Source organism: Mobula hypostoma, chromosome 1 (assembly GCF_963921235.1).
Source record: "Mobula hypostoma chromosome 1, sMobHyp1.1, whole genome shotgun sequence".
Taxonomy (NCBI): domain Eukaryota; kingdom Metazoa; phylum Chordata; class Chondrichthyes; order Myliobatiformes; family Myliobatidae; genus Mobula; species Mobula hypostoma.
This window is the reverse complement of record NC_086097.1, coordinates 25581460-25603997: the sequence shown is the minus strand read 5'-3', so window position 1 is coordinate 25603997 and position 22538 is coordinate 25581460. Positions and strand designations below refer to the sequence as shown.

At 41.8% G+C, this 22538-nt stretch overlaps 1 protein-coding gene across 6 annotated transcripts in view; it reads left to right on the top strand.

Moving 5' to 3' along the window:
* The window catches only part of LOC134344680 (centrosomal protein of 128 kDa), a 664526-nt gene that overhangs the window by 153612 nt on the left and 488376 nt on the right, over window positions 1–22538 (top strand). For all 6 annotated transcript variants that reach the window (XM_063044801.1, XM_063044787.1, XM_063044794.1 and 3 more), the window contains one exon: window positions 12305–12431. In XM_063044801.1, coding sequence (XP_062900871.1) covers window positions 12305–12431 — 127 coding nt within the window. The remainder of the gene's footprint in view (window positions 1–12304; window positions 12432–22538) is intronic.

Sequence of the window (22538 nt, the reverse complement as noted above, 5' to 3'; positions counted from 1 at the left end):
CATGGGTATTACAGGAAAGATACTAGCATAGATGGAACATTGTCTGACTGGTGGGAGGCCAAAGAATGGGAATAAAGGACCCCTCCCTGGTTAGCTGGCAGTAACTAGTGGTGTTCCACGGGTATTGGTGTTAAGGCCACTTCTCTTCATATTATATATCAGTGATTTGGATGACATGATTGATGGCTTTGTGGATGATACAAAAATAGATGGAGAGACAGATAGTGCTGAGGAAGCTGGGAGCCTGCAGAAGGTCTAAAACAGATTGGGAGAATGGGCAAAGAAGTGTCAGATATAGTGTAAGGAAGTGTACAGTAATGCATTTCGGTAGAATGAATAATAGTGTATGCTATTTTCTAAATGGGAAGAAAATTCAAAAGAAAACAGAGGTGCAAAAGGTCTTGGAAATGCTTGTGCAGCATTCCCTAAAAGTTAATTTGCATATTGAGTTGGTGGAAAGGAAGACAAATGCAATGTTAGTATTCATTTTGAGATGATGAGAATATAAAAACAAGAATATAATGCTGAGGGTTAATGCTGGATATAACTCTGCCCCTATGTCTTATGGTGTTATGGACATGCATCCTAGGATTACAAGAGATGGAAGCAGAACGGCCATTCAGCCCATCGATTCTGCACGCTTTGAAAGGGAAAACACAACTACAGCTGTGAAGATCCCTGCTGCACCTGATGAGCCTGTGATCTCTGTCTCAGAGGCCGATGTTAAACTGTCTTTAAAGAGAGTGAACCCTCCCAAGGCGAAAGGTCCTGATGGAGTACCTGGTAAGGCTCTGAAAACCTGTGCCAACCAACTAGCGCGAATATACAAGGACATTCTTAACCTCTCACTGCTACAGGCAGAAGTTCCCACTTGTTTCAAAAAGGCAACAATTATACCAGTGCCTAAGAAGAATAATGTGGGCTGCCTTAATGACTATTGCCTGATAGCACTCACATTGACAGTGATGAAATGCCTTGAGGGGTTGGTCATGACTAGACTGAACTCCTGGCTCAGCAAGGACCTGGACCCATTGCAATTTGCCTGTCGTCACAATAGGTCAACGGCAAATGCCATCTCAATAGCTCTCCACATGGCTTTAGACCACCTGGACAGCACAAACACCTACGTCAGGATGCTGTTCATCGATTATAGCTCAGCATTTAATACCATCATTCCCACAATCCTGATTGAAAAGTTGCAGAACCTGGACCTCTGTACCTCCCTCTGCAACTGGATCCTCGACTTCCTAACTGGAAGACCACAATCTGTGTGGAATGGTGATAACATATCCCTCTCATTGACGATCAACACTGGTGCACCTCAGGAGTGTGTGCTTAGCCCACTGCTCTACTCCCTATATACATGTGACTGTGTGGCTAGGCATAGCTCAAATACCATCTATAAATTTGCTGACGATACAACCATTGCTGGTAGAATCTCAGGTGGTGATGAGAGGGCGTACAGGAGTGAGATATACCTACTAGTAGAATGGTGTCACAGCAACAACCTGGCACTCAATGTCAGTAAGACGGAAGAGCTGATTGTGGACTTCAGGAAGGGTAAGATGAAGGAGCACATACCAATCCTCATAGAGGGATCAGAAGTGGAGAGAGTGAGCAGCTTCAAGTTCCTGGGTGTCAAGATCTCTGAGGATCTAACCTGCTCAGAACATATTGATGTAGTTATAAAGAAGGCAAGACAGCAACTATACTTCATTTGGAGTTTGAAGAGATTTAGTATGTCAACAAATACACTCAAAAACTTCTATAGTTGTACCATGCCCTTTTCTCACTGTTACCATCAGGTAGGAGATACAGAAGCCTGAAGGCACACACTCAGCAATTCAGGAACAGCTTCTTCTCCTCTGCCATCCAATTCCTAAATGGACGTTGAATCTTGGACACTACCTCACTTTTTTAAATATACAGTATTTCTGTTTTTGGACGTTTTTAAAAAAAGATCTATTCAATATACATAATTGATTTATTATTAATTTTTCTATTTTATTTATTATTATTTTTTCTCTGCTAGATTATGTATTGCAATGAACTGCTGCTGCTAAGTTAACAAATTTCACGTTACATGCAGTTGATAATAACGTAAACACGAGGAATTCTGCAGATGCTGGAAATTCAAGCAACACACATCAAAGTTGCTGGTGAATGCAGCAGGCCAGGCAGCATCTCTAGGAAGAGGTACAGTCGACGTTTTGGGCTGAGACCCAAAGAGATGCTGCCTGGCCTGCTGCGTTCACCAGCAACTTTGATGTGTGTACCGGTGATAATAAACCTGATTCTGATTCTTTCTGTCATGGCTAATTTATTATCCTTCTCAACCTCAGTCTCCTGCTTTCTCCATGTAGTCTTTGACACCCTTATTAAACAAGAAGTTGTCAACCTCTGCTTTAAATACAGGTGTCCCCCGCTTTTTGAATGTTCACTTTACGAAACCTCACTGTTACGAAGACCTGCATTAGTTCCCTGTTTTCGCTTTCAGAAGATGTTTTTACTGTTACGAGAAAAAAGCAGCGCGCGATAAAAAATCAGCGCGTGAAAAAATCAGCGCCCCGAGCAACCGCTCTCCCCAGGAACTGCGTTCTAGCCAGCATTGCTTAAACACGTGCCTGTGAGCAGCCGTTTGCAAGATGAGTTCTATGGTATTGGAAAAGCCTAAAAGAGCTCGTAAGAGTGTTACACTTAGCGTAAAACTAGACATAATTAAGCGTTTCGATCATGGTGAACGAAGCAAGGACAAAGTGAGTTTGGCTTGTGGAAGCTGATGAACATGATGTTGAAGAGGTTTTGGCATCCCATGACCAAGAACTGATAGATGAAGAGCTGATGCAATTGGAAGAAGAAAGGATAACAATCGAAACCGAATGCAGCAGCGAATTGAACGTGAAGCAACTGCGTGAGATTTTCGCTGCAATGGTTTAGGGGATATTTGCAAGATGGTTTGAGTCCTTACAAAGAACTGTATGATAGAAAAATGCGCGAGGCTCAGCAGTCAAGCAAGCCTTCCACATCAGCCACAGCAGACGACGAACCTTGACCTTCGATATCGAGGTGGGCAGTCACAGGAGAAGATGAGCTGCCTGCTGTAATGGAAACAGACGATGAGATGACACCCCAGTGTCCCACCACCCCAACACCCAGGCCGTGGACAGATACCGATTTGCGGAGAATGCAGCGGTAGTCGGGAGGCACACAGCACATCTTTAAGAAAAAAACCAAAATAAACATATTAATTAATTAGGTGCCACCCGACACGTAATTGTCGGCCCAGATCAGAGATGACGCAATCGGAAATCGGCACTGATCTGGGCCAACAATTACGTGCCAGGTGGCACCTAATTAATTAGCATGTTTATTTCGGCTTTTCTCTTAAAGATGTGCTGTGTGCCTCCTGGCTACCGCTGCACCCCTGCATGCTTTGCGAATCGGTATCGGTCGGCTGCCTGGAGGGGCGGGGGGTGGCCACTGCACCACCCAACCTGCGACGACTCAGTCTAACACACCATCATCAGTGTGCTTGTCGCTGAACCAATTCCGGTAAGTGATACTACACTGTACATACATTATTTCTACTTTATATAGGCTGTGTATTTTTATGTGATATTTGGTATGATTTGGCAGCTTCATAGCTTAAAGGTTACTGGACAGCGCTTGCGTCGTGTTTTTGCCAACAGCACTTGCGTGAGATTTTCTGCCGACGGCGCTTGCATGAGATTTTTGCTACAGAGAACAGTGCAGTAATGATTGTGGAAAAGTATTTCTACTTTATATAGGCTGTGTATTTATCATATCATTCCTGCTTTTACTATATGTTACTGTTAATTTAGGTTTTATGTGTTATTTGGCATGATTTGGTAAGTTATTTTTGGGTCTGCGAATGCACACAAAATTTTCCCATACAAATAAATGGTAATTGCTACTTTGCTTTATGACATTTCGGCTTACGAACTGTTTCATAGGAATTCTCTACCTTCGGATGGCGGGGGAAACCTGTATAACCAATAACTTCGCCTTTATTGACATCTGTGCAATGAATTCCACAGATTCACCACCCTCTGGCTGAAGAAATTCCTCCTCAACTTTGTCCTAAAGGGATATCCCACTATTCTGAGGCTGTGGCCCACTATATGAAGCACCCTCTCCACATCCACTCTATCTAGGCCTTTAACATTAGCGAATATAGGCCCAGAGCTGGCAAACACTCCTCAGCTGTTAACGCTTCCATTCTGGGAATCATCGTCATGGACCTCCCCTGGACCCTCTCCAATGCCAGTTCTTCTTTTTCTTAGATAAGAGGTCCAAAACTGCTCACAATACTTGGTGTTTTTTTCTCTCCTCCCCTCCTTCCCCTCCTTCCCCTCCTTCCCCTCCTCCCCTTTTCTTAACATGCTGTCTATGGTGACAACTCTATATAATACAAGTGTGTAGGAGAGGACACCTTTCAGGTGAAAAGCTAAATTGAGGTCCCATTTGCCTGTAGTCTAATTTGATCTTTTAGCATCAATTTTAAAATAAAGTTTTCAGAGCAGACAAACATTGAGCTTCAAACAGCATTGTTTAGTTGCTAACAGCCGTGCACAAATGAACTCTGGTGTCTGATGTTGCTGACAGAATGATTGCTCCATTGAATCAGTAACATTTGTTACCATATTCAAAATTACTTGATTAGTTAAAGTTCATCCCATAGTCATGGTGACATTGAACTCATGACCCTTGTTTTACTTGTCTAGAATTAGTAATATTTTTCAAGGTATATTGTGTACCCATTAAAAATCAGGATCAACGTATGAGTTCACACACAACCAACAGGAATTCTGAAGATACTGGAAATTCAAGCCACACACATCAAAGTTGCTGGTGAACGCAACAGGCCAGGCAGCATCTCTAGGAAGAGGTACAGTCGACGTTTCGGGCTGAGTTCTGACGAAGGGTCTTGGCCTGAAACATCGACTGTACCTCTTCCTAGAGATGCTGCCTGGCCTGCTGCGTTCACCAACAACTTTGATGTGTCAACATATGAGTTGTCTGTTCTTATTACAATGGTTCCACTGCGTTGCTGGAGAAGTCATCTGGGATCTTAAAGCGTTCTCTGCGGTAGCATTCTTAGTGTTTCAAAATCAGAATAAAATTTACATTTATCGTCATTGACAATGTCATGAAATTTGTTGTTTTGAGGCAACAGTACAGTGTAATACATAAAACAGACCCTCATGGGCGGCTCACCCAGAATGTAATGGTGACAACAGACTGGTAGAACTTGTGAAGGAGAGGCCTGCACCCTCCAAAGGACCTTAGTCTCCTCAGGAAGTAGAGGCAACTCAGGCCCTTGTACATAGCCTCTGTTTTGGCGCTCCACTCAAGTCTGTCATCCAGATGCACCCCCAGGTATTTGGTGACATCTAGAGTAGTAGTTACAGTTCTGGTCACCCCCTTATAGGAAGGATGTTAAGACTTTGGAGAGGGTGCAAAAGAGGTTTACCAGGATGTTGTCTGAATTAGAGGGCATGTACTATCATGAGAGGTTGGATAAACTTGGTGTATTTTCTTTGGAGTGGCAGAGGCTGAGGGAGATCTGATAGATGTATATGAGATTATAAGAGGCATAGGTAGAGTGGAGACACTTTTTTTTTTCCTCCAGGGTTGAAATGTCTAATACCAAAGGACATGCATTTAAGGTGAGAGGGGGTAAATTCAAAGGAAATGTGGGGGGCAAGATTTTTACATGGAGTGGTGGGTGCCTGGGATGCGCTGCTGGGGATGGTCTTAGAGGCAGATACATTAGGGACTTTTAAGAAATGTTTAGATAGGCACATGAATGTGAGGAAAATGGAAGGATATGGACATTATGTTGGTAGATGGGATTAGTTTAGTTGGCCATTTGATTACTATTTTATTTGGTTTGGCACAACATTGTGGGCCAAAGGGTCTGTTCCTGTGCTGTACTGTTCCATGTTCTTTGTCTAAAATTACAAGTTATAATAAGAAATAAAAAAAGTAGTGCAAAAAGAGAGCAGAATAGTGAGGTAGTGTTCAATGGTTTATGGACTATTCAGAAATCTGCTGGAGGAAGGAAAGAAGCTGTTCCTAAAATGTTGTGTGTGTGTTTCATCCTCCTGTACCTCCTTCCTGATGGTCGTAATGAGAAGAGAGCATGTCCTCGATGATGAATGCCGTATCCATCAGTGAGGGCTTGTACCATTTTCCTTTTTATTTCTGGATTTTGTGTATGCCTGGCTGTGCTACAGATCCGTGAGCTGAGACATACTGATTCTAGCTGTTGAATGATGTTTAGTATAAGCTTGCTGTACAAATATACTGCTGCAAAGGTTTGGCCACCTGCTGACTGGGATTGGGAATGGCAACTATCAAAGCTGATTTTGACATACATCTCAGTTGCCTTGCACTTTAGAGGGAAGAGATGAGAGTGGATCTTTGATAGGTGATTTTTTCTCCCAGTTAACTATTTTTAGATATTCATTTTCTTGATCAAGGTATTACTGGCAAAACTCGCACTCACCTCCACACCCCTTTCCAGAAAGTGGTGTGTACAGCCCAGTCCTTGCAGGAAAAGTCCTCCCCGATATTGAGTGAATCTATAAGGAGCCACTGGAGAGCAGAAGCATTATCAAGGACCCCCACCATCTAGGCCATGCTCTCTTCTCACTACTACCATTGGGCAGGAGGTAAAGGAGCCTTGGGTCACACACCACTAGATTCAGGAACAGTTATTTACCCAACAATGATCAGGCTCCTGAACCAGCGTGGATAACTTCACTCACCTCAACACTGAACTGATTGCACAACCAAGAGACACACTTTCAAGAACTGTGAATCTCATGTTCTCATTATTATTTATTAATTTTAATTTGCATATTTGTCTTTGTTTACACGTTAGTTGCTTGTCAATCTTTATGTATAATTTGTCATAAATCTGGATCCGGAAGAAGATGGCGTCAGCAAACAGCACGACCAGGGCAAAATCCTTCAGATGATTCACGAAACTATTTCTTTCATTTCTTTTACATCATTTTCTTTCAAATGCGTTCTGCTACTTGTGGAGCCTATGATCTACATCTTGGTGGTATGTTTTTGGGCTGATTAAGTGATTTGGCACTTTGCTGTCTCAGTGGGTGTTCTGTGAGGTGTGCAACCTCAGGGCCAAGAGCCTGGAGATGGGGTGCGAGCTTAAGATCAACTCCATTTCTTGCTGATTAAAATGTTGTGGAAGATTGAAATCAATTCAGAAGGAGACAGCATACTCATCACTGTCTACCAGTGTGTTGCTCGCTACTGCTGGAAGGAGGTGTCTGCGTGTGACGATCTCTCTCTCCCTCTCACTTGTTGCTTCTGGAGGAAGGTTTCAATTCTGATGGTCTCTCTCTCTCCCTCGATGCTGTTGGAGAATTTGAGTCTTGGGCATGGTTTAATTAATGGGCTTTGTGGATTGGACTCTGTAGTTCACTTTCTGATGTGTTCCTGGTTTCTGGCTGCTTCTTTTTTTGTTGCTATTTTGGGTGATTTTGAATCGGTGTGGCCTTCGGATAACAAACGCTCAGCTGAGCTGAATATGCCTGGGCTCTTTCAATCTTGTGTTTTATATTTTGTGTTTATTGCTCGTTTTTTTTTGTTGCTGTTTGTGCGATTGTTTTATCTGTGCATGGAGGAATGGAGTTGATGCTTTTCTTTAATAATCAATAAAGTATGACTATGACTATGATTTGAACAGGTTCCAAGGTTTCTTTGTTTAATGACTGTCTGTGGGAAGACGAATCTCAGGGTTGTATACTGCATATATACTTTGATAATAAATGCACTTTGAATCTTTGAACTTATTTTATATTTTGTTTTCCTGTAAATGCCTGGAAAAAATTGAATATAAGGTAGTATATATGGTGACATATACATACTTAGATAATAAATTTACTTTGACTTTGCTATGAAAGTCCAATTTTTAGATCATTGTGGAGAAATTGTTTGAAAAGCAAAGAAAAAAACTCCAGAATGTGGAGAATTGAAATAACAGCAGAAAATTCTGGATACACTCCACATAAGGCAGCTCCTGTAGAGGAGAAACAGAGTGAATGTTCTGCACCATTAGACACAGAATGAGGAGAAGTTAGAACTGAACATGTTATACATATTCATCTACTAGTTCTCTGGTACATTCTGCCAATAATTACAATTTGTTACACGGTCTGAAGTTGAGGAAAAGAAGAAACAAATAAGATTTTCCAAGCACAGTATTGTCCACAGTTTTTAAATTTAAAGCTCATATTTGGCATAGTCTGTGATAAAGTCAGCTCCTTGTGGCATTGGTGAACCTAGAGTGTGATTTAGTCTCTCAGGTACCCCAGTATCTGAAATAGGCAGGTTAGTTTCAAGAGTCACACAAAATGCTCGAGGAACTCAGCAGACCAGGCAGCATCTATGGAAAAAAGTACAGTTGACATTTTGGGCCGAGACCCTTTATCAGGACTGGTGAAAAAAAGATGAGTCAGAGTTAGAATGTGGGGGAAGAGGAGGGAAAAACATAAGGTGAAAGGTGAAACCGGGAGGGGTGAAATGAAGAACTGGGAAGTTTTGATTTGTGAAAGAAGTACAGAGCTGGAGAAGGGGGCATCTGACAGGAGAGGACAGAAGGCCATGGAAGAAAGAAAAGGGGGAAGAGCACCAGAGAGAGGGGTGATGGGCAGGCAAGGTGAGAGAGGGAAAAGGGGATGGGGATGGTGAAGGGGGTGGGGTGGGGGTAGTACTGGAAGTTAGAGTATCAATGTTCATGTCATCAGGTTGGAGGCTACCCAAACAGAATATAAGGTGCTGCTTCTCCCACCTGAGTGTGGCCTCATTGTGACAATAGAGGAGGCCAAGGATTGATATGTCAGAATGGGAAATGGAATTTAAATGAGTGGCCACTGGGAAATCCTGCTTTTTCTGGTGGACGGAGTGTAGGTGCTTGGCGATGCAGTCTCCCAATCTATGTTGGGTGTCACCAATAGACAAAAGGCCACACCGTGAGCACCAGATACAGTAGATGACCCCAAGAGACTCACAGGTGAAGTGTCGCTTCACCTGGAAGGACTGTTGGGTCCCTGAATGGTAGTAAAGGAGGAGTTGTAGCACTTGTTCCACTTGAAGCTGCCACCACACCACCTCCTTCACTGAAGCTGAAAAGTCAGTTTACCATTGCAGCAAGGGGTTATTCAAAAAGTCACTCAAACCATGCTTAATTCACTTTTTGGCTTGTACTCACTGATGTACTCCAGACCCTAAACTCAAAGTCCAAATTTACGCCTTTGTTTTCATGGCCCTCCATCTCTTAGCTTTTTTGTGGCTCTGTAGTTACTAACAGCGCTTCAGCTTCTTGGAAATTGCAATCAGCAAATCTGACCTCTACCTCATGCATGATTAATTTTAATAGATATGGTATGGTAACAGGTTCCTTCAGCCCAGCTAGCTTGTGCCACCCATTAACACCCAGGTGATCAATTCATCGACTAGCCTGTACATCTTTGAAATGTGGGAGGAAGATGGAAAACCTGGAGGGAACCCACATAGTCGTGGGGGAGAACGTACAAGCTCCTTATAGGCAGTGTTCAAACTGAGCCCCAGTCACTGGTACTGTAATTGTGTTATACTAATCTCTACACTAATGTGTTCCCCTGATCTACATTTTCTCATCCCATAATTTTCCCAAATATCAGCCCTATGTTTCTTAAGGCCTAAAGTTATCTCCCTGAACTTTACTTGCTTTAAGACATTTCTTAAAACATTACTCTTTGACTAAACTATACTAATTTCTGCCCAATTAGCTCGATGGCAGCTTTTGTTCAATAACACTGGTGAAGTGCTTTGAGAAACTTTGCACTATCTGATCAAAATAATATGAAGGAAGAAAAAGTAAAAGAAAACCGTATCCATCATCAGGGGCTCCTACCATCCAGACGGTGCCCTCTTCTCAATACTATCATCGGGAAGGAGGTACAGGAGCCTTGGGTCCCACCACCAAACTCAGAAACAATTATGACCCTCCACCATCAGATTCCCGAACCAGCGTGGATAACTTCATTCACTCACCTCAACTCTGAACTGATTCCACAATCTGCACTCACTTTCCAGGATTCTATAATGCATGTTCTCAGTATTAGTTATTTGTACAGTTTGTCTTTTGCACATTGGTAGTTTGTCAAGTCTTTGTAAATGTATGTTGTTCAATGGTTCAATTTTATGTCGGAAAATGTAGACAGTACACAACCTGAAATACTTACTTTTGGCAGAAATCCACAAAACAGAGAGAGAGAAAAACCAACAATGAATAACAGAGAAATGTTAGAACCCCAAAACCCCCACCCCCTCCCTCCACTTGTTCCAGCAAAAAGCATCAGTCCCCCGCACTACCCAGCAAACAATAGCAAGCCCCAGGAGACCATGATCTATAGACCATTAAAAACTACTTCCATCCCAACACTTCGACATCTCAACAAGCCCTCTCTCTCATTAATGAGGAAGAGAGAAATATTGCTCCTGCCACAGTGAGAGAGAAGGCTAACAGCTCACTGTTTTGATGTTACAGTCTGCAGCGTTGCTTATTTTGACTCTACAACCAGCAGACTCGCTCTACACCATGGAAAGAGAGAGAGTGAAAGAGGCAGAGAGGGAGACGGGAGAGAGAGATCACTCAAGTGCAGAGGCCTCCAACAGTCACAGCCACCGTTTTGATGTTTCGATTTCCTGCGACGCTTCAGTTGGTGACATCGGCAGGGAATTGGGTTGTCCACAGGACCACACAGGGCCACACCCCAAAGTTGCATGTCTTCCAAGCCGCTCCTGGAGATCCTGAAAGGCAGGCCACTTGATGAGTTCTGAAGAATGTAGTTTGAGCGCAGCTGTAGATCATGGACTCTGACAGGACCCCAGCCACCTTGAAAAGGGAGAAAAAGATATGAGACCAGAAGATTTAAACTGTTTCGAGGATGAACTCGAAGGAGTTGCCCAGGTCCACTAAAACCTCTGGTGCCATCTTTAGCTCCTCCCACTTGTTTCATAAATTTTATTGTATTTCTTTATTTTCCTATAAATGCCTGCAAGAAAATGAATTTCAAGGTTGTATATGGTAACATATATAAATTGTACTTTGAAAATAAACTTACTTGGACCTCATTTGTGTTTCTGTATTTTCTGTTTACTTCAGATTTCCAGTCCAAATGAAGAGTCTTGACTCAAATGTCAGATGCCTATTCCCCTCTCCAGGTGCTGTCTGACCCACTGAGTTTCCCCAACAATTCATCTTGTTTCTTCCTCTCCCTTTTGACTAATGATTCCAGCAGCATTTATTTTAATGTTATGACTACTTCCTGAAAAAGTGTCATAGTAATTTTCCTCTTCCTTGATTTATCATACTGTCAGAATCTCAGACTTCAGGTCAAAACTTTGCCCATTTCCATCCACGGCTACTGCCTGACCCGCTAAGTTCCTCCAGCAGTTTTTTTTAATGTGGCTGTTTTATTCAGTTAATCTAATCATAATCAGAATCAGGTTTAATTTCACTGGCATATGTTGTGAAATTTGTTGTTCTGCGGCAGAAGTACATTGCAATACATAAATAAACTGTAATTACAGTAAGTTAAATGAAATAAATAGTGCAAAAAGAGAAACAAAAACGTAGTGATGTAGTGTCCATTCAGAAATCTGATGGCAGAGGGAAAGAAGCTATTCTCAAATCATTGAGTGTGTGCCTTCAGGCTCCTGTACCTCCTCCCTGATGGTCGTAATAAGAAGAGGGTATCTAAATGAATGCTTTAATCTAAAACCACCTTTACGTTTCCGTATGTTTCAGCGATCGAATCACTGCAATGTTTCCTTCTATTTTAGGATACAGTTATCTCCACCATTGTAAAGAGAAAATGCGGATGCTGGAAATTAATCTAAATTAATGTTTCTCTCTCCACAGGTGCTGCCTGGCTTGCTAAAATTTTCCAGTATTTTCTAATTGTGCCTGCTGCAAGAAAGTTGTTTCAGTGCTTGGTGCCTTTGTTTGAATCTTGATTTGGTGTCTGATATTTTCTCTTGTACTGACAAGTATATTCGTAATTGTTTCTGAAAGACTGCCAGATAATTTTTTTTTTATTTTGCTGTTGTTTATTATTCAAGATATGAAAGTTTTCTGGCAATTTTCTATTTAATTCTGGGCACGTTTACTATTTAACACGGAAAAGACTTGCATGTTGAAAAGATGTGAAATGCAAAAACGGTAATGCTCTACTGATCCACTGAGTCTTATCTGTGAATTTAGATAGATGATTTGCGCGATCAACTGTTGAAGACTGAACAGGAACGAGTAACTTTGCAGCACAGCCTCTTGCAATCACAGCAGAAAGGTTATCGTGAAAAAGATGAGGATGACAGACTGACTCAAGCAGGTGAGTTATGCAACATAGAACTGCACAGCTCAGTACAAGTCCTTTGGCCCACAATGTTGTGTCGGTCCTATAACCTACTCTAAGATCCATCTATCCCTTCACTCCCAAATGGCCCTATGTTTTCTATCAACCATGTGCCTTTCCAAGAGTTTCTCAAATACCCTTAATGTACCTACTACTATTCCTGGCAGCACATTCCATGCACCTACCATTCTCTGTGTAAAAAAAAAAGCCAAAAAAACTACCTCTGTCATTCCCCTTATACTTCTGTTCAATCACCTTAAAATGATGCCCCTTGTGTTAGCCATTTCTGCCCCGGGAGTAAGTCTCTGGCTATTGGCTCGATCGGGTTTAAACTAGAGTTGCAGGGTGATGGGAACTAGAGTGCCAGAGTAGATGGTGGAGAGTTTGTGGTGACAGATTTATTAAGACCTCAGACAAAGTAAGGAATCAACAGATTGAGCATGGTGCGACTAATGTCCTGAGTTGCGTATATTTCAATGCAAGAGGTATTTAGGAAGGCAGATGAGCTCAGGGCATGGATCAATGCATGGAATCACAATATGGTAGCTATTAGTGAGCCTTGGTTGCAGGAAGGGCTGGGCTGGCTGCTCAGTATTCCGGAATTCACTGTTTTAGATGTAACAGGGTGGGATGGATTAAAGGGGTGGTGTTACTAGTCAGGGAAAATGTCATGGCAGTACTCAGTCAGGATAGACTGGAGAACTCATCTAGTGAGGCTTTATGGGTGGAACTGAGGAATAAGGTACAGTATGACCACGTTAATGGGGCTATATTATAGACCACCCAACAGTCTGCGGGATTCAGAGGAACACATTTTTTAGAGAGATCACAGATTGTTGCAAGAATCATAAGTTTGTTAAGGTAGGTGATTTTAATTTTCCTCATTTGACTGGGATTCCCATACTGTAAGATTATAAAAAGGGATAGATTGTCAAATGTGTTCAGGAAAGTTTCCTTAATTGGTACGTAGAAGTTCCATTGAGAGAGTGTGCAATATTTGATTTCCTGAGACAAGGCAGGTGACAGATGTTTGTTTAGGGGAACACTTTGCTTCGAGTAATCATGCTGCCATTACTTTCAAAGTAAATATGGAAAAAGATAGGCCTGGTTCACAAATTGAGATTCTAAATTGGAGAAAGGCCAATTTTGATGGTATCAAAAAGGATCTGGCAAGTGTGGATTAGGACATGTGGTTTTCTGGTAAAGGTGTATTTCGTAAGTGGGAGGCATTCAAAAGTGAAATTTTGAAAGTACAGAGCTTGTATATGCCTGTCAGAAAAAAAAGTTGGGATAACGGGTTAAGGGAATCTTGGTTTTCAAGAGATTGAAGTCCTGGTTAAGAAAAAAAGGGAGTTGCTATAATGTATAGCTGCTAGGAACAAATAAGGTAGTTATGGAGTATAAAAAAGCAAGAGAACACTAATAGCATACAGGAGAGAGAATGACAATTTGGCTGAGTGCTGTTATAATAACAACCTCTCATTTGATGTCAATAAGACCAAGGCACTGATTGTGGACTTAAGGAGAGGGAAACCAGATGTTGGAGTTAGGGGTTGGGTTAGGGTTTAGGGACAGGGATGAGTGTGAGTTAGAGGTCAAGGGATAATAAATTAAGTATCTGGGCAGGAGTTTGAGTGGTTGAACACCAGTGATTCTGGAAGTCGTGTCACAGGCAATGATCCCCGTGTTCCAGGTTGGAAGTCAGTACATGTGACAGGTCCCGGGTACAGGTGGGAGTTATGAGGACCGGTGATCACACCCTCTTCAGGTCACCGGGGTTGCAGGTGTCTGTGAGTCTGGAAGTCAAGGTCCGAAGGTCAAACGAGGTCTGCATGAGTCCGGGAGTAGAGGTCTGAAGGTCAAACCTGGCAAAGTCCAGAGGTCCAGTGTTTGTCAGACTGAGAATCTGCGGACAAGGACTTGAAGTCAATTCTGGCATTGGCAGCCTTTCTGCTGTGTGGATGGGATTGTAGTGGGGATGAGAAAGGGGTTACTTTCTGTAGTTCTCTTGTTTGTTGTTGTTGTTCTGTTGAACATGATGGGCATGCTTTGTTGGCATGGGAATGTGTGCAACACATGTGGGCTACCTCCTGCACATCCTTAGATATGCTGTTTGTTAACACAAAGCATTTCATTGTATATGTTGATGTACAATCAGAATCTCAATATTTTGTTTTAATTTCTTCCACTGCTAAAAACTCAGCAAAAAGCACATTTCCTGGTGATATAGAAAGAGGCCGTTTGGCCAATTGAGTTTATTATTTATTTATTTTGTATTTTGAGATGCAGTACAGTAGCATGCCCTTCCAGCCCAATGAGCCTGCACCGCCCAGTGTCACCCATGTGACCAATTAACCTACTAACCCGAACGTCCTTGTTCGGAAGAGAAGCGGGTGCAGTTACTGTTGCAAGAGAGAAGGTGCTCAAAAAGCTGAAAGACCTAAAGGTACATAAGTCACCCAGACCAGATTAACTGTACCCTAGGGTTCTGAAAGAGGTAGCATTAGAGATTGTGGTGGCATTAGAGATTGTGGTGGCATTAGAGATGATCTTTCAAAAAAAAAATCGTTGGATTCTGGCATGATGCCGGAGGACTGGAACATTGCAAATGTCACTCCACTCTTTAAGAAAGGAGGAAGGCAGCAGAAAAGAAATTATAGACCAGTTAGCCTGATGTCAGTGGTTGGGAAAATGTTAGAGTCAATTGTTAAGGGTGAGGTGATGGAGTACTTGGTGACATAGGACAAGATAGTACAAAGTCAGCATGGTTTCCTTCAGGGAAAATCCTGCTGGATGAACTAGTTGGAATACTTTGAGGAGAGTACAAGTAGGATAGATAAAGGGGATGTAGTGGATGTTGTATATTTGGACTTTCAGAAGGCATTTGACAAGGTGCCACATATGAGGCTGTTTACCAGGTTAAGAGCCCATGATTTTACATGAAAGTTACTAACATGGTTAGAGCATTGGCTGATTGGTAGGAGGCAGCAAGTGGGAATAAAAGGATCCTTTTCTGGTTGACTGTCAGTGACTATTGGTGTTCAGCAGGGGTCGGTGTTGGGACCACTTCTTTTTATGCTGTATATAAGTGATCTAGATAATGGAATAGATGGCTTTGTTGCCAAGTTTGCAGATGATATAAAGATTGGTGGAGGGCCAGGTAGTGATGAGGAAACAGGTGGGATGCAGAAGGACTTAGATTAGGAGAATGGGCAAGAAAGTGGCAAATGAAATACAATGTTGGAAAATGCATGGTCATGCACTTTGGTAGTAGAAATAAATGTGCAGACTATTTTCTAAACAGGGAGAAAATCCAGGAATTTGGGATGCAGAGGGACTTGGGAGTTCTTATGCAGAACACCCTGAAGATTATCTTGCAGGTTGAGTCAGTGGTGAGGAAGGCAAATGCCATGTTAGAATTCATTTCAAGAGGTCTGGAATACAAGAGCAAGGATATGATGCTGAGGCATTATAAGGCACTGGTGAGGCCTCACTTTGAGTATTGTGAACGGTTTTGGCCCCTCATCTTAGAAAAGATGTGCTGGCAGTGGAGAGGGTCCAGAGGAGGTTCACAAGGATGATTCCAGGAATAAAAGGGTTATCATATGAGGAATGTTTGATGGCTCTGGGTCTGTACTTGCTGGAATTCAGAAGGATGAGAGGGGATCTCATTGAAACCTTTAAATGTTGAAAGGCCGTGACAGAGTAGATGTGGAAAGGATGTTTCTCATAGTGGGAGAGTCTAGGACAAGAGAGTACAGCCTCAGGATACAGAGGCGCCCTTTCAAAACTGAGATGTGGAGGAATTTCTTTAGCCAAAGGATGGTGAATTTGTGGAATTTGCTGCCACATGCAGCTGTGGAGGTCAGGTCATTGGATGTACTTAAGGCAAAGATTCTTAGGTTCTTGATTGGACATGGCATCAAAGGTTACGGGGAGAAGACTGGGAAATGGGGTTGAGGAGAAAAAAAAAGGATCAGCCATGATTGAATGGTGGAGCAGACTTGATGGGCCAAATGGCCTAATTCTGCTCCTATGCCTTATGATCTTTGGAATGTGGGAGGAAGCCAGTGCACGCAAAGGAAACCCACATGGTCATGATGCAAACTCCTTACAGTCAGTGGCAGGAATTGAACCTGAGTTGTTGGCGCTCTAACAGTGTTGTACTACACCACCATTCCGCTCATAATAATTTGCAGCAGCTCTTGGAGCATCCTCATCAATCTTGGTCCTCAGTTGCTTAAAAAAAGATTTTGATTCAGAAATGCCTGCAGTTCTGTAGTGCTTAATTCCAGCTTAAACCTTGGTTCTTTGCCTATTAGAGAGACAGGCAAGATCTCTGCTTAACATCTTTAATTGTATAGTGGCACTTTTGACAGCAGAGTACTCCCTCAGTATTGAGAGTGTGAGCTGAATTATGCATCCTTTATTTGTTAGGCTTACTGCAGCCAGGATCTTAACCTCTGCTTGATTCCACCACTTCAGGGAGAAAAATTATATTCCCATAACTGTAGCTACACATTACCTCTCAGCTTCTCACTTAATCCCCAGGGAGTCATTGTGGGGAGATGATGTTTGTTTTGTTTTCCAAGTTAATGAAGGTGTGGAATTTTACTCTCATCACATTTACCAATTCTGATGCCCATGTCCTAAATTTTAGTAGCAAATGAAAATGCAAAAACTGCAGGAACATACACAAAGTGCTGGAGGAACTGAGCAGATTAGGCATCATTTATGGAGCTTCTACACATTTGACGTTCCAGGATTTGAGCCTTCATTAGGACTGGAGAGAAAGGTGGATGTGTGGGGGAGTGGGGTTGAGGTATGAAGTTGTGAGGTGATCGGAAAAGGGCTGAAGAAGAAGGAATCTGTTTAGAGAGGAGAGTGGATCATGGAAGAAATGGAAAATGGAGGGACACCAGAGGACGATGAGCAGGCAAGGAGAAGAGAAAGAAGTAAGAGGGGAACCAGAGTGGGGAATGGCAAAAGAGAGCTGGGGGATGAGGGAGAAATTATCGAACATTAGAAAAATCGATGCTCGTATTGTCAGCTTGGAGAATACCTAGACGGAATATGAGATGTAGTTCCTCCATCCTCAGCGTGGCCTAATTATAGTAGGAGAGGAGGCCATGTGCCAACATATGGGAATGGGCAGTAGTATTAGAATGGCTGGCCACTGGGAATTCCTGTCAATCTATGTCAGGTCTCACTGATGTGGAGAAATCAAAAACCGCAGATGCTGGGAATCTAAAACAAAAACAGAAAACACTAGAAATATCTGCAGACCAGGCAGCATTGGTGGAAAGTTTCAGATACTGTTACTCCTCCAGCAGATCAGGCAGTATATGTAGAGTATTTCCGCTATTTCCTGTTTTTATTATCCTAAATTACACCGGTCAGTTCACCCAACATTCGTTCACAGTTCAGTAACGTCCCAATTATAATTCAAAATCCCTTTTGGGTTTACCCTCATTATCTCTGTGAGCTCCTCCAGCCTTAAAATCCTCTGAGACGTTAGCAGTATCATTCCAATATATATTAAACCCGCAACTGATAGACCTGCTTTCAGCTGCAAAGGCTGTAAGCTCTATAATTTATTCACTAAACCTCTTGAACTTTTTAAAACTCACTTGCCTATTTCTTAATTTTTCATAAAACCTTTCATTTTATCAAATGCCCTGTCATTTATCCAAGTATCTTGTTAAGTATTAAGTGAATTGAATTGAATTGACTTTATTTCTTACATCCTTCGCGTACATGAGGAGTAAAAATCTGTATGATACGTCTCCGTCTAAATGTGTAATGTGCAATTATAGTAACTTATAATAAATAGAACAGTCAATGTAACATAGAAATACATTCAAATCAGCGTGACTTAATCAGTCTGATGGCCTGGTGGAAGAAGCTGTCCTGGAGCCTGTTGGTCCTGGCTTTTATGCTGCAGTACTGTTTCCTGGATGATAGCACCTGGAATAGATTGTGGTTGGGGTGACTCGGTTCCCCGGTGATCCTATGGGCCCTTTTCACACACCTGTCTTTGTAAATGTTCTGAATCATGGGAAGTTCAGAACTACAGATGTGCTGAGCTGTCTGCACCACTCTCTGCAGAGTCCTGCGATTAGGGGAGTTACAGTTCCCAAACCAGGCAGTGGTGCAGCCAGTCAGGATGCTGTCAATTGTGCCCCTGTAGAAAGTTCTTAGGATTTGGGGGCCCATACCAAACTTCCTCAACCGTCTGAGGTGAAAGAGGCGCTGTTGTGCCTTTTTCACCACACAGCTGGTGTGTACAGACCACGTGAGGTTCTCGGTGATGTAGATGCTGAGGTACTTAAAGCTGTTTATCCTCTGAACTCCAGATCCATTGATGTCACGTGGGGTTAGCCTTTCTCTATTCCTCCTGTAATCCGCAACCAGCTCCTTTGTTTTTGCAACATTGAGGGAGAGGTTGTTTTCATGACACCACTGTGTCAGAGAGATGACTTCTTCCCTGTAGGCCACCTTGTTATTGTTCGAAATTAGGCCAATCAATGTAGTGTTGTCGGCAAATTTAATTAGCAGATTAGGGCTGTGGGTGGCGACACAGTCATGAGTATATAGGGAGTAAAGGAGGTGATTTAGTACACAGCCCTGAGAGGCTCCTGTATTGAGAGTCAGAGGGGTGGAGGTGAGGGAGCCCACTCTTACCACCTGCCGGCGATCTGACAGGAAGTCAGAAGGCAGGGTCAAGGCTGAGGTCTCTGAGCTTCTTGTCAAGCCTGGATGGAATTATGGTGTTGAATGCTGAACTGCAGTCCAAGAACAGCATTCTCACATAAGCATCCTTCTTCTCCAGATGTGTAAGGGCAGTATTTAGAGCAGTAGCTATTGTGTCATCTGTCGACCTGTTGTGTTGGTAGGTGAATTGTAGGGGGTTCAGTTTGGGTGGTAGCATGCTGCAGATGTAATCCTTGACCAGCTTCTCAAAGCATTTGCTTATAATTGAGATGAGTGCGACAGGGCACCAGTTGTTCAGGCATGTTGCGCTTCTGAGCACGTGTCTTGAAATGTTTTATGACTTTAAAGCCGAATTCTTCAGGAGGCGCTCATGGAGTGAGGTTAATTTTTGCTTCTCTCCATTACCGTGACTTTTTTTTTTAACCTATGATCACCCTTATTTAATTTATTTTTACCTACACTAAAAGATTTATACTATTGAATTATCCTTGAGCTTTGACTGTGAAATTTGAAGAAATGAGCAAAGAAATAAGTACAAGGTCTAAATTATCTGGATGATGGGGTGGTAAATTGGATTAGTAAGTATGCAGATGATATTAAGATAGGTGGAGTTGTGGATAATGAAGTAGGTTTTCAAAGCTTGCAGAGAGATTTAGGCCAGTTAGAAGAGTGGTCTGAAAGATGGCAGTTGGAGTTTAATGCTGATAAGTGTGAGGTGCTACATTTTGGTTGGACTAATCAAAATAGGACATACATGGTAAATGGTAGGGCATTGAATAATGCAGTAGAACAGAGTGATCTAGGAATAATGTTGCATAGTTCCCTGAAGGTGGAATCTCATGTGGATAGGGTGGTGAAGAAAGCTTTTGGTATGCTGGCCTTTATAAATCAGAGCATTGAGTATAGGAGTTGGGATGTAATGTTGAAATTGTACAAGGCATTGGTAAGGCCAAATTTGGAGTATTGTGTACAGTTCTGGTTACCGAATTATAGGAAAGATGTCAACAAAATAGAGAGAGTACAGAGAAGATTTACTAGAATGTTACCTGGGTTTCATCTCCTAAGTTACAGAGAAAGGTTGAACAAGTTAGGTCTTTATTCTTTGGAGCGTAGAAGGCTGAGGGGGGACTTGATAGAGTTGTTTAAAATTATGTGGGGGTTAGATAGAGTTGACGTGGATAGGCTTTTTCCATTGAGAGTGGGGGAGATTCAAACAAGAGGACATGAGTTGAGAATTAAAGGGCAAAAGTTTAAGAGTAACATGAGGGGGAACTTCTTTCCTCAGGGAGTGGTAGCTGTGTGGAACGAACTTCCAGCAGAAGTAGTTGAGGCAGGTTCGATGTTGTCATTTAAAGTTAAATTGGATAGCAATATGGACAGGAAAGGAATGGAGGGTTATGGGCTGAGTGCAGGTCGGTGGGACTAGGTGAGAGTAAGCATTTGGCACGGACTAGAAGGGCCGAGATGGCCTGTTTCCATGCTGTAATTGTTATATGGTTATATGGTAAAGGGTGAGATCCTAAAAATGGGAAAGATTTCGACTGTAACGGGAAGAAAAAAGGTGAACCTAAGCAAACTGAATTAACTTATGATACATTGTTGAATCTTCTAAGTATAAAATTTGATGAACAACATCAAAGTTTTAAAGAAGACTTAAAGTCAATTAAGGATTGTTTGGAATCTCTTGGTTACGAAGTTAAACAACAACAAAGCAAAATTGTAGAATTGAACGACGAAACTCGGAAGAGAGATCTGAAAATTGAGAGTTTGGAACAACAATCGTCTTCGAGGTCTAAACAGCTGGAGAATTTTAAATCCAAGATTATTGATCTTGAAAATCGATCCAGAAGATAGAACTTAAGTATAATTGGTCTCCCTGAGGATGTCGAGGAAGGGGACCCTTTAAAATTCTTTTCTCAACTTTTAAAGGATGCATTTAGCTCTGAATTTCCGGATGGCCCTCCATTGCTTGATCGCGTTCACTGTATATTTCATCGAAAACCAGACCCGGGGTCTAAACCGAGACCAGTGGTTATCCATTTCCGTTAAAGAGCATCTCATTTGAATTGCCCATCAACAAGTTATGATTAAATTTCAAGATTATGAATTCCGTCTCGTGGAGAATTTTAGTCCAGAAGTGATGAAGGAGCGGTTGGCTTTCAAATCTCTGATGTCGGAATGCTACTAAAAAGGTCTCAGACCAGCTTTATTGTACCCTGCGCGTTTAAGAATTTCTCCTCCGGAAGTTCCACGCCGTATCTTTTATTCCACAAGTGCTGTTCAAGGTTTCTTGGATGAGCACTATCCAACTGCCACGGATACTTCGCTCTAGTTAATGTATGGCTCTCGCAGTATTGGCTCTGTTTTTACGTGCTTCTTTTTAAAGCCTATAATTATCTTATGAAGATGGACCTTTATAAGTTCAAGATTTTCGTTTTTGGTTAGTAGTGTAGGTATTTTTCACATTTCAATTAAAGTTTTTTTTGTTGATGAATTCATTTCTTCTTATTTTGCTAATTTCTAACTATTTGATTTTTGACAATGTTATTAATGATTTGATGGTGAATTTCTATTACACTGGAGGAATATCTTGTGTTTTTTTTGCTTCGTATAATTAACACGGCGGTTTGTTTTCCTTCATTCATAATATCTTTTGTTTTTTTACTGCGCCATTTTTTCATGTTCCTCGTCCCATAATTCCTTTCTTTCTTTTGAAGTGCCATTTTAAATTTTTTATGTTTGTAAATGACTAATAATATGTATTGGCGCTTACTCTTTTGTCTCATTTTAGAAACCACAATATGAAGATTGCTATAGTACAGTGTTTAATTTTCTTTGGATTTCGGGTGGTTCTCTTTTAAACATATATCTTTGGAGTCGCCTTCTGGTGAAACGGGGGGTAGATTTAGTGGTAGTTTATTCTCTGGCCTTTTTCTGGCTTAGTCTCGAGTCTTTGTGGGTGGAGGGTGGGGGGATTTTTACTATTAATTTTTTCAATTGGGCTGACTTAGAACTACAAAAATGTCTGCAGTGTCGTGACTTCTGGTTCCTTTCTGAATTTTTGTTCCTCTTCCGATTTCATGAGTTTACATTACAAAGAAGCAATTAGATCAAGTAAATTACCACAATCATTTTATGGAGCTTCTATTTCTTTAATCCTAAAAAAAATAAAGATCCTACTGATTGTGCATCATATAGACCAATATCCCTGCTGAATGTAGATTCTAAGATTTTTTCTAAAATATTAGCAACTAGGTTAGAGAAGGCATTACCTCAAATTATCTCTGTGGACCAAACTGGATTTATTAAAAATTGTTATTCATCTTTTAATATTAGGAGATTAATGAATATTGTTTGTACTCCTTCACT